The sequence below is a fragment of the Pelophylax lessonae genome (assembly GCF_965119305.1).
Source record: "Pelophylax lessonae genome assembly, chromosome: 1".
In the NCBI taxonomy this organism is placed as follows: domain Eukaryota; kingdom Metazoa; phylum Chordata; class Amphibia; order Anura; family Ranidae; genus Pelophylax; species Pelophylax lessonae.
This window is the reverse complement of record NC_138768.1, coordinates 119609848-119623112: the sequence shown is the minus strand read 5'-3', so window position 1 is coordinate 119623112 and position 13265 is coordinate 119609848. Positions and strand designations below refer to the sequence as shown.

Below are 13265 nucleotides of genomic sequence, written 5' to 3'. Positions count from 1 at the left end.
AAGGAGAGACTCAAATGGGGAACTCTGATGGGGACGCCGATGTACGTTGGAGCTCTGATCTAAGAAGGACTCTTATGGAAACACTGATGAAAAGGGGGGGGTCTCTAATGGGGAAGCTGATGTATTAGGGGACTCTGATGGGAACACTTATTTAAGGAGGGGAGGGGGGGCTTTGCTTTGTTTTACTAAGGCTCTCTCTTTTTTTCTGAATCCCTTGATGCTGACTACAAAAAAGATCCAATAAATCATATTTATCTATAAAACCTTTATTCATTGATTGCACAAAAGAGCATCAAAAGCACATCAATGCAGCCCATTGGATATAGTGTGAATGAGCCCTTTAACCCCCTCTACTCTATCCAAAATGAAAGAATAATTTTTGTCTTTTGATAAACTTTAAAAGAGAAGTAAGGCTGTGTGGGTCACAGGAATGCCCTTACATTTCCGCTCCTGTGACCCAGAGTCAGCTGAGAGCTGGCTATTGCCTGCTGTCAGAGCTGCTCCAGGCTCTGTGAGGATCCCGACAATATTGTTTGTATCCATGCCTGACTGACAACTACCTCCAGCTCTCAGTGCACGGCTGAGAGCCAAAGCCAGATGTGCCCATCCCCTCTCTAGCTCAACACCACAGTGAGCAATGGAGAAGCAGAGTGGAGAGTGGTGACTGACAGTAGCGTAGACTGAGAAATGAGCGATCAGCGGTCATGTGATCGCTCAGTTCTCAGTCTTAGAGCCGATGTGGGACAGCTGCAGCATAGAGGTGAGTATAGAAGTCTGTTTTTTTATTTGTATACCTCAAACGTCTCTTTTAAGCCTACTGAGTTTTGTGACATGTGAGTAGCAGTGGCGGCTGGTGCTCAAAATTTTTGGGGGGGCGCAAAAAGAAAAATGTAATAGGTATTGTTTCGCGCCAAAAAACGCAGTAAAAAATTGCGTGACTTTGAAGTCATGGTACAGGCATGGCACAGGTGATGGTATAGGCATGGCACAGATATGGTATAGGCATGGCACAGATATGGTATAGGCATGGCACAGATATGGTATAGGCATGGCACAGGTCATGGTACAGGAGATGGTATATGCCCCCTTTCAATGCAGAGACCAGCGTACATGCCCCCTTTCAATGCAGAGACCAGCGTACATGCCCCCTTTCAATGCAGAGACCAGCGTGCGTGCCCCCTTTAATGCAGAGATCAGCGTGCGTGCCCCCTTCAATGCAGAGATCAGCGTGCGTGCCCCCTTCAATGCAATAAACACTGTGCTGTGCCCTCTTCAATGCAATAAACACTGTGCTGTGCCCCCTTCAATGCAATGAACACTGTGCTGTGCCCCCACAATACAGAGTTCAGCGTGCATGCCCCCGTCAATGCAACTGTGCTGTGCCCCCTTCAATGCAATGAAAAATGTGCTGTGCCCCCTTCAATGCAATAAACACTGTGCTGTGACCCCTTCAATGCAATAAACACTGTGCTGTGCCCCCACAATGCAGAGTTCAGCGTGCGTGCCCCCTTCAATGCAACTGTGCTGTGCCCCCTTCAATGCAATGAACACTGTTCCGTGCCCCCATCAATGCAGAGTTCAGCGTGCGAACCCCTTTCAATGCAGAGCGCCACAGCATTGTCCCCAATCAGTGCAGAGTGCCACAGCATTGTCCCCAATCACTGCAGAGCGCCACAGCATTGTCCCCAATCACTGCAGAGCACCACAGCATTGTCCCCAATGATTGCAGAGTGCCACAGCATTGTACCCCAATGATTGCAGAGTGCCACAGCATTGTACCCCAATGATTGCAGAGTGCCCCCAGCATTGTCCCCCAATGATTGCAGAGTGCCACCGCATTGTACCCCAATGATTGCAGAGTGCCACAGCATTGTACCCCAATGATTGCAGAGTGCCCATAGCATTGTACCCCAATGATTGCAGAGTGCCCATAGCATTGTACCCCAATGATTGCAAAGTGCCACAGCATTGTACCCCAATGATTGCAGAGTGCCCACAGCATTGTACCCCAATGATTGCAGAGTGCCACAGCATTGTACCCCAATGATTGCAGAGTGCCCACAGCATTGTACCCCAATGATTGCAGAGTGCCCATAGCATTGTACCCCAATGATTGCAGAGTGCCCATAGCATTGTACCCCAATGATTGCAAAGTGCCACAGCATTGTACCCCAATGATTGCAGAGTGCCACAGCATTGTACCCCAATGATTGAAGAGTGCCCACAGCATTGTACCCCAATGATTGCAGAGTGCCACAGCATTGTACCCCAATGATTGCAGAGTGCCCACAGCATTGTACCCCAATGATTGCAGAGTGCCCACAGCATTGTCCCCCAATCAATGCAGAGACCAGCGTGCATGCTCCCTTCAATTTAATGCACTTACCTGGAGGCGGCTCGGCTCCCGGCGGCGAGATCTCCCCTCCTCGATACTTCGTCCTCTTCTGCGGCGGCGGGAAGGTGAGCGGCTTCTCCTTCATCTCGGCCTCTCCTCTTCTCTGCGGTGGGAAACAGCGGGAAGGTGAGCAGCGGTGACATTGAGTGACTGATGCACGCACCGGCACCGCCCCCATTGCGACGTCAGCGGGATGTCCTGGATGATGATTGGTCCAGGCTGGAGACTGGACCAATCACAGCCAGGATATCATGAAAGTGGGGGTGTCCTAGCGATGTGCCCTGTGCCCAGGTTACGCCCCCAGAAGGCAGCCAATCAGCGCCTTTCTGGGTCGTAAACCCCCCCCCCCCCCCAGCCTCCACATAGGCCGGCGACTGCAATTTTTTTTTTAAAAAAACTTTATTACTCTTTTTGTAATTTTTTTTTCTTTTTTAGGGGGGGCGGCCCCCTATGCACAGGCCGCCACTGGTGAGTAGTATGACCTGCTACGCTATTTCTTGCCGGAACAATGCATTTCCTAAAGAGAAGTTATCTGGTAGGGTGTGACAATTAATTGCAGACTGTATACACTTATCAGCCATAACTTTATGACAACCCACCTAATATTATGTAAGTTCCCATTTTGCTATCAAAGCAGCCCTGACCTGTCACAGCATGGACTCCACTAGACCTCTGAAGGTATGCTCTGGTATCTGGCTCCAAGCCATCAGTAGCAGATCCAGTAGTCCTGTAATTTTCAGAGTGGGACTTTCAAAGATCAGACTTGTTTTTTCAGCACATCCCACAGATGCTTGATTGGATTGATATCCAGAGAAATCAGAGGCTAAAGCCCCGTACACATGAGTTGAAAATTGGGCTGGGAATTTTCATCCGACGACCGATCTGCCGATTTTCGGCTTGTTAGTATGGTGCTTCCGACAACCGACTCCGACTTTTCGGCTGACAAAATCCTGGTGTGCAGGCTATATAATTTTTGTCGACCATCAAAACACGTCCGATTTTCGTCTCATTAGTACAGATTTCGATGGGGAAAAATCTTATGAGCAAGACTAGGCATGCTCAGAGATGAAAGAACACATGCAAAGCAATCCAACACATGACATCACTTATGAAGTAGAATTCTGTCGTACGGGAAATTTGTGTGCAGTTTAGAGCACATTCCAACCAACAGACACCACTCTGGACAAAAGATGGACGACCGGTCGGCGGAAATTTGTTGCGTGTGTACGAGGCTTTAGTCATCAGCTCATACTCATTATAGTGTTCCTCAAACCATTCTTGAGTTGATCAGACCAGACCAACTTCTTCCATTGCTCTGCGATCCAGTTATGATGTTCACTCCACTGTAGGCACTTTTGGCTGTGGACACGGGTCAACATGGTCACCCTGACTGGTCTACGGCTAGGCAGCACCATATGCAACAAACTGCGATGCTCTGTGTATTCTGACATCTTTCTATCAGAACCAGAGTTAACTTTTTCATCAATTTGAGCTACAGTAGTTCTGTTGGATCGGACTACACGGGCCAGCCTTCGTTCGTGCTTTAGTGAGCTTTGGCCCCCCATGACCCTGTTGCTGGTTCGCTAGTTTTCCTTCCATAGATAAATCCTGACCACTGCACTCTGGGAACATCCCACAAAAGCTGCAGTTTTGGAGTTGCTCCGACTCAGTCATCGATTCTAGCCATTACAATTTGGTCCTTGTCAAAGTTGATCAAATACTTACGCTTGCCCATTTTTTCTGCTTTTGACTCATCAACTTCACTTGTTGCCTAAAATAATCAATATTAAGTAGGTCCCCCTTTTGCCATTAAAACAGCCCTGACCTGTCACGACATTGACTCCACTAGACCTCCTGAAGGTATGCTGTGGTATCTGGCTCCAAGCCGTCAGTAGCAGATCCAGTAGTCCTGTCATTTTTGAGGTGGAACCTCCTTGAATTAGAATAGTTTTTTCAGCACCTCCCACAGATGCTTAATTGGATTGAAATCTAGAATATTCGGAGGCCAAGTCAACAGCTCATACTCGTTACTGTGTTCCTCGAACCATTTTCGAGTTGATCAGACCAGGCCACCTTCTTCCATTGCTCCGTGGTCCAGTTCTGATGTTCATGTGTCCACTCTAGGCACTTTTGGCTGTGGACACGGGTCAGCATGGACACACTGAACGGTCTGCGGCTTTGCAGAACCATTCGCAACAAACTGCAATGCTCTGTGCATTCTGATATCTTTCTATCAGAACCAACATTAACTTTTTCATCAATTTGAGCTACAGTAGTTCTTCTTTTGGATCGGACTACACGGACCAGCCTTCGCTCCCCATGTGCTTTAGTGAGCTTTGGCCACCCATGACCCCCTGTTGCAGGTTTTTCTTCCATGGATAAGCCCTGACCACTGCACTCCGGGAACATCCCACAAGAGCTGTGGTTTTGGTGTTGCTCTGACCCAGTCATTGATTCTAGTCCTTGTCAAAGTTGATCAAATCCTAAAGCTTCATACACACGCAACGAATTTCTGCCGACCGGTCGTCCGTCTTTTGTCCAGAGTGGTGTCTGTTGGTTGGAATGTGCTCTAGACTGCACTGGAATTTTCCCGTACGACAGAATTCTACTTCAGAAGTGATGTCATGTGTTGGATTGCTTTCTATGTGTTCTTTCATCTCTGAGCATGCCTAGTCTTGCTCATAAGATTTTTCCCCATCGAAATCTGTACTAATGAGACGAAAATCAGACGTGTTTTGATGGTCGAACAAGTCTAATGCCCCAACACTAATACAGCAAAAATAGGGGTGCAATATAGTAAGAGAACAATGTGCCACATCCTGAAAATTGTCAAGAATGGGAAAAAATGGAAATGGACTTTCTAGGCACAATAGAGTTAGAATAAAAAACTTTTATTGTTGATTGACATAAAATCAGGAAAGGGAACCCCCTAGAAAGGGAGATGATAATTGGACAAAAGATATAAAAAACACAACAAAATACACCTTGCCAATAGGCATAAGCATATAAAAGTGGTTTAACAATAATTGCATATATGAACAAAGTAGTAAAGGAGGATGCTATACGTTACATCCTACATGACTCGAGAACGATGTCAAGGATAACGCAGAGCGTCCTCTTGTGTGGTAGGTACAACTTTTACACGTAAGGGAAGGTTCATGTAGCCAGGTGCCCTACATGTTTCGCTCAAAATTTCAAGCTTCTTCCGGAGCTACTGGTATACAAGTTCTGCATGGCAAAATGAACCATTGTTAGTAACACAGCACATATATATGCAATCATCGCAAGTCTGGTTCAATGAAAACAGACTCGTTAACAGTTATATAACAAAATACAGAGTTCACCAAAAAATTGTTTTGATGGTCGACAAAAATGATATCGCCTGCACACCAGAATTTTTTCAGCTGAAAAGTCGGAGTCGGTTGTCGGAAGCACCATACTAACAAGCCGAAAATCGGCAGATCGGTCGTCGGACGAAAATTCCCGGCCGAATTTCGACTTGTGTGTAGGGGCTTTACACTTGTCCATTTTTTCTGCTTTTGACACTTCAACTTCACTTGCTGCCAAATAAACCCCCCCACTTTCAGATGACATTGAAGAGAGATAATCAGTTTACCTGTGAGTGACCATAATGTTACCCTGATCAGTGTATGTGTGCCCCCAGGGTCGCTGTGTGATTGGCTGTGTACCCGCACTGACAGCTCACCTTAGCAGAGCATGCCTCCCTACGTGGCTGCGTGCTCTATTCCACAGACACTGGGGGTGGGGGGGGGGGGGATGTCTAATAATAGAAGCCTATGAAGTAATATTGCCATTGATGTTCTTGGGCGTTTGATTGGATAAGTATATAAACAGTAGGGGGCTGGATGGATGGATCACATTAGTATTCCCGTCCTATCAATGTGCTGTGATGCTAAAGCACGTCAGTCTGCCAGATTCCCAACCTTCTCCTCCAGTGGCACCCAGCAGCATCTCCTAGGATCTTGGAGGAGAAGAGGGGAGAGCAGTCCCGATCTGCATCCATAGAGGAGGCCGAGCAGCATGCTGATCATCCTGGATGGCATTGGCACCTCTTCCATGTCCTGCCTATCAGCAGATCGCTGTGTGTGCTGAGATCGGGGGATTATCGCTGGCTGGAAGGATGCTACTGCAGGGCTGAGATCGGAGCCATGGTCCAGGCTGAAGGGTACCTGCTGCTGTAGAGGAGCCCCCCTCCTCCATCCATCCATCCATCCATCCCAGTGTGTGTCTGTCTGTCCATAGATCCGGAGTGACAGTGGCTGTGCGGAGCCTCTCCGCTCCCTCCCATCCATCGCCTTGGCGTTGCTTGCTGGATGTGTATGCATGACTTCTGCACCGAATGGGCGCAACAATCGCCCCAGGTCCCAGGGATCCATCTTCCAGATCGGTGGCAAATCTCTCCCCAGGGACCTTGATCGCAGGGGGAGCTCGGAGAGCACCCTCAAATCCCAGAGAGCCCTGGACCACTGCAAGATGGTGGGTAGATGCCGGACAGCACCCCAAACCTCACCCCCCAACATGGCACCACTCCCAGCACCCCCATCACACCGGCTTCTCCATTCTCATCACCTGCACTAGATTGAAAAGTCCACTTATAGCGCTCACATGGGTGGTAGGGTAGTATGGGCATTGGGCATGCATTAGGGGGACTCTTCTGAAGCTAATGTCCTTATCTGAATCTCAACCCAAAAGTGGACTTCTTATACTATGGGCCCCCGGACTATTCTTTATTCATGGGCCCCCCTATTAGTGTAATGAGTTCATGTGTGAGGGTCAGCACACTATAAGATTAGGATTAAGGGTCGGTGTACAATGGGATCATGCATGAGGGTTGGCATGCAATGGGGCCATGTTTAAGGGTCAGGGTATAGTGGGGTCTTGCATGAGGGTTGGCATGAAATGGGGCCATGCTTAAGGGTCAGGGTATAGTGGGATCATGCATGAGGGTTGGCATGCAATGGGGCCATGCTTAAGGTTCAGGGTATAGTGGGGTCTTGCAGGAGGGTTGGCATGCAATGGGGCCATGCTTAAGGGTCAGGGTATAGAGGGGTCTTGCATGAGGGTTGGCATGCAATGGGGCCATGCTTAAGGTTCAGGGTATAGTGGGGTTTTGCATGAGAGTTGGCATGCAATGGGGCCATGCTTAAGTTTCAGGGTATAGTGGGGTCTTGCATGAGGGTTGGCATGAAATGGGGCCATGCTTAAGGGTCAGGGTATAGTGGGGTCTTGCATGAGGGTTGGCATGCAATGGGGCCATGCTTAAGGGTCAGGGTATAGAGGGGTCTTGCATGAGGGTTGGCATGCAATGGGGCCATGCTTAAGGTTCAGGGTATAGTGGGGTCTTGCAGGAGGGTTGGCATGCAATGGGGCCATGCTTAAGGGTCAGGGTATAGTGGGGTCTTGCATGAGGGTTGGCATGCAATGGGGCCATGCTTAAGGGTCAGGGTATAGAGGGGTCTTGCATGAGGGTTGGCATGCAATGGGGCCATGCTTAAGGTTCAGGGTATAGTGGGGTCTTGCATGAGGGTTGGCATGCAATGGGGCAATGCTTAAGGGTCAGGGTATAGTGGAGTCTTGCATGAGGGTTGGCATGCAATGGGGCCATGCTTAAGAGTCAGGGTATAGAGGGGTCTTGCATGAGGGTCATAGTACAATGGGGACATACATGAGGGTCAGGGTACGATGGATATGGTACAGGGGCTTGCATATAAATTGTATATGATCTTTGATTATCTTAAAGGAAACTGAGGGCCCCAGGCTGGTTTTATTTAATGGCTCCCCCCTGCCAGTATATTGGGATCATGCATAAGGGTCGGCATATGAGGGGATCAAGCTTAAGGGTCAGTGTGCAGTGGGATCATGCATAGGGGTCGGCATACAATGGGATCATGCTCAAGGGTCAGCGTACCATGGGGTCATGCAAAGGGTTGGCATACAATGGGATCATGCTCAAGGGTCAGCGTACCATGGGGTCATGGAAAGGGTTGGCATACAATGGGATCATGCATAAAGGTTGGCATACAATGGAATCATGTATAAAAGTCAGCATACAACAGGGTCATGCTTAAGGGTTGAAGTACAATGAGGTCATGCAAAAGGATTGGCATAAAATGGGATCGTGCATAAGGGTCAGCAAACAATGGGGTCATGCATGGGGGTTGGCATACAATGGGATCATGCATAAAGGTTGGCATACAATGAAATTGTGTATAAAGGTCAGCGTACAGCAGAGTGATGCTTAAGGGTTGAAGTACAATGAGGTAATGCATAAGGATCGGCGTAAAATGGGATCATGCATAAGGGTCAGCATACAATGTGGTCATGCATAGGGGTTGGCATACAATGGGATCATGCATAAAGGTTGGCATACAATGAAATCTTGTATAAAAGTCAGCGTACAACAGGGTCATGCTTAAGGGTTGAAGTACAATGAGCTCATGTATAAGTATTGGCATAAAATGGGATCATGCATAAGGGTCAGTGTACCATGGGGTCATGCATAGGGGTTGGCATACAATGGGATCATGCATAAAGGTTGGCATACAATAGAATCATGTATAAGGGTCAGCGTACAACAGGGTCATGCTTAAGGGTTGGAGTACAGTGAGGTCATGTCTAGGGATCGCTGTAAAATGGCATCATGCATGAGAGTCAGTGTACAATGGGGTCATGCATCAGGGTTGGCAGTGTACAATGGGGTCATGCATAGGGATCAGCATACAATAAGATCATGGATAAGAGTCAGCGTACAAAGGGGTCATGAATGGGGGTTGGCAGTGTACAATGGGGTCATGCATGGGGATCAGCATACAATAAGATCATGCATACGGGTCGACATACAATGGGTATGGTACAGGAGTTGGCATATGACTTGTGTATGATCTTTGATTATCTTAAAGGAAACTGTGGGGCCCAGGCTGTTTTTAATTCATACCACCCCCCATCCCGCTCCTCCATGCACCCCCTGCCTGTTTAGTGGGAGCATGCATAAAGTTCAACCTACAATGGGGTCGTGCATAAGGTTCAGCATACAATAGGGTCATGCATAAAGGTCAGCATACATTTGGATCATGCAAAATGGTCAGCATGCAAAGGTATCACACATAAGGGTTTGGGGTACAATAGGGTCATGCATTAGGATTGGCATACAATGGGTATGGTACAGGAGTTTTCATATGATTTTTCTGTGATCTGATTATCTTAAAGGAAAATGTGGGTCCGGGCTGTTTTTAATTCATGGGGCCATCTGCCAGTTGAATGTGATCATGTGTAAGGGTTGGTGTATCAGGAAATTATGCTTAAAGGTTGGTGTACAATGGGATCATGGTTAAGGGTCAGTGTACAATGGGATCATGCCTAAGGGTTGGCATACAATGGGGTCATGCTTAAGGGTTGCGTACAATGGGATCATGGATAAAGGTCGTTTTACGATGGGATAATGTTTAAGGGTTAGCATACAATGGGATCATGCATAACGGTCGGTGTACGAAGGGATCATGCATAACGGTCGGTGTACGAAGGGATCATGCATAACGGTTGCTGTACTATGGGATCATGCATAACAGTTGGTGTACCATGGGATCATGCATAACAGTTGGTGTACTATGGGATCATGCATAACAGTTGATGTACTATGGGATCATGCATAACAGTTGGTGTACTATGGGATCGTGTATAAGGGTTGGCCTACATTGGGATCACGTATAAGTCAAATGGATGGCATGCAGCGGTATACTCTGCCATTTACTTTTATGATAATGCCAGATCATATAAAAGCAATGCCTCCAGGTTGGAAAAGCTTACATACCATTTGTGTATGATCTTTGAATATCCTAAAAGAAACTGGGGGCCCTTTTTAATTGATGAGCCCCACTCTAGTTTAATGACATCAAGGGTTGACATCCTTAGATGTCTGTTTTTTGCTTATGATATACGTTTGTAAAGAGATTTTGAAGAATTTGGTACCCCGCTTTTAAAGTAGATCTTATGCAGTGGTGTACTCTTTGCAAATTACTCTTATGATGGTGCTAGGTAATATGAAAGCAATACTTGCAGTTACAGGGAGTTTGGATACTGATTGTGTATAATCCTAAAGGAAACCTTTAATGAGAGGAACGTAGAGGCAGCCATTGTTAGACACCTTCTCTAAAACTTGCAAAACTGGCACTGACTTACTATAAATAGTACAGAAGTGCAGAACATTTTTAGCATTCCTACGCCTCCCCAACCCCAAAGTCTGAGGCCTGGAGCATCTACCTATTCTGCCCCTATGATAATCCACCATGGCCCCAGATCTTCTTTATAGATGTCACAATGACCGGGGTTCCACACACTCTCAGGCAGAGTCCAGATTTCTTTGCACCTGCACAAGGCTTCTTTTCAAACACTATAGTACAGCTGGGAGATCCAGGGATGCCAATTTTCTTCTTACACTGCCCCATTGCTGCTAACAGGCTGCAGTATAACCACATCACACATTTCAAATTGCTGCCTAGGCTATATAAGTGATGGCAAGCCAGCTCCTCCACACTCTGCCTCCTGAACCTGGCTTTCCCCTGGTATGGACACCTGCAGGTATTAAATGGGTGAAGGCACTGGTGTGTAATGGAATCATGACATTACACCATTCCCTGTCTTCAGCACTGACAAATGTGTCTTGCAGAACTTGCAGCTGGGCGTCAGGCTAGTGTTATTATTGCAGATAGAGGCAGCGAGATGAGACGGTTACAGCTGCACGAGGGTTAACCCATTAACTGCATCCACCAGAGTTTAGGGCGGTGGGTTTGCCTGCTACTATTGTTAAGTAACCCTTTCTTATCTGGACTTATTTATTTATTTATCACAGGCATTTATATAGCGCTGACATTTTACTTAGCACTTTACATACTATTTATTCATATCAGTCTCTTCCTTGAAGGAGCTTACAATCTAAGGCCTATATCTTACATACATACACATATTAGGGCCCATTTAGACGGAAGCAAATAGCCTATCAAAATGTCTTTCAGTGTGGGAGGAAACTAGAGTAAATCTGAACTAACACGGGGAGAACATGCAAACTTCATATTTGAACTGATAAACATAGTGTTGTGTTTTTTGTAACTTGTTAAGGGGGCTTACAAGTAGTGCCTAAAATAGGAAACACTTGGGAATGCCCCTTGTTGGTGGTCAGTAGGAAGCATGCCTCTTATTGGTGTTCATTGGGTTGAATCCCCTTGTTGGTGGTTAGTGGGTGCACTGGGAGGAATGCCTCTTATTGGTGTTCAGTGGGAGGAATGCCCCTTATTGGTGTTTGGTGGGAGGAATGCCCGTGTTGGTGTTCAGTGGGAGGAATGCCCCTTGTTGGTGGTCAGTGGAAGGAATGACTCTTATTGGTGTTCAGTGGGAGGAATGCCCCTTATTGGTGTTTGGTGGGAGGAATGCCCTTGTTGGTGTTCAGTGGGAGGAATGCCCCTTATTGGTGTTTGGTGGGAGGAATGCCCTTGTTGGTGTTCAGTGGGAGGAATGCCTCTTATTGGCGTTCAGTGGGAGGAATCCCCTTATTGGTGTTTGGTGGGAAGAATGCCCTTGTTGGTGTTCAGTGGGAGGAATGCCCCTTGTTGGTGGTCAGTGGAAGGAATGACTCTTATTGGTGTTCAGTTGAAGGAATAACCCTTTTTGATGGTCAGTAAGAGGAATGCCCCTTATTGGTGTTCAGTGGGAGGAATGCCCCTTTTTGGTGGTCAGTGGAAGGAATACCCCTTATTGGTGTTCAGTGGGAGGAATACCCCTTTTTGGTGGTCAGTGGGAGGAATGCTTTATTTATATTGGTAGTCAGTGGGAGAAATGCTCCTCTTACATTTGGGGTCATTGATGAGAATGACCCTTACATCGGTGTTCAGTGGGAAGAATGCTTCTTACAATAGTGGCCAGTGCGAGGAATGGTCACCTTACATTGGTGGTCACTGAGAAGAATACTCCTTACATTGGTGGTCAGTGCGAGGAATGGTCACCTTACATTGGTGTTCAGTGGGAAGAATGCCTCTTACATTAGTGGCCAGTGCGAGGAATGGTCACCTTACATTGGTGGTCAGTGCGAGGAATGGTCACCTTACATTGGTGTTCAGTGGGAAGAATGCCTCTTACATTAGTGGCCAGTGCGAGGAATGGTCACCTTACATTGGTGGTCAGTGCGAGGAATGGTCACCTTACATTGGTGTTCAGTGGGAAGAATGCCTCTTACATTAGTGGCCAGTGCAAGGAATGGTCACCTTACATTGGTGGTCACTAAGAAGAATACTCCTTACATTGGTGGCCAGTGCGAGGAATGGTCATCTTACATTGGGGGTCACTGAGAAGAATGCTCCTTACATTGGTGGTCAGTGGGAGAAATGCACCCCATACATCAGTGGTCAATGGGATGAAATCACCTTATATTGGTGGTCAGTAGGATAAATACTTCCTGTATATTGATGGTCATGCTTCTTACATTAGTGGCGAGTTGGAAGAATGGCCTTTATATTGGTCAGTGTGAAGATTACCCCCCCCCCCCCCCTTTACAAGTGGCTAAAAAGATCATTGGTGTCATTGGTTACATATCTGAGAGGCAGAAATTGCTCATTCCTCAAGGAACCCCTAGCAACCTCTGGAGAAACCCTTGAGTTGCAAAAACCATGGTTGAGACAGGCTTCAGACGATTCCACCTTACCAGGTGTGTTCTAGTTATGAGATCCAATCAGTTTATTCTCCATAAAAGTCTTTGTATTTGTCCTGTGTTAAGGTTCTAATGTAAGTTCAGACCCCATGAAACTTGATAGTAATGAGATGACTGGAAAGTGGGCTAAGATTACGTTTACAATTGACAATTTAA

At 46.9% G+C, this 13265-nt stretch overlaps 1 protein-coding gene across 1 annotated transcript in view; it reads left to right on the top strand.

Annotated features, from left to right (window-relative positions):
• The first annotated feature begins 6465 nt into the window (after positions 1-6465).
• RGS7BP (regulator of G protein signaling 7 binding protein) overlaps positions 6466-13265 on the top strand; it is a 197104-nt gene continuing 190304 nt past the window's right edge. Inside the window, exon 1 of the mRNA XM_082253611.1 lies at positions 6466-6892. Within this exon, the coding sequence (XP_082109737.1) occupies positions 6740-6892 (153 nt within the window). The 5' untranslated portion in view covers positions 6466-6739. The remainder of the gene's footprint in view (positions 6893-13265) is intronic.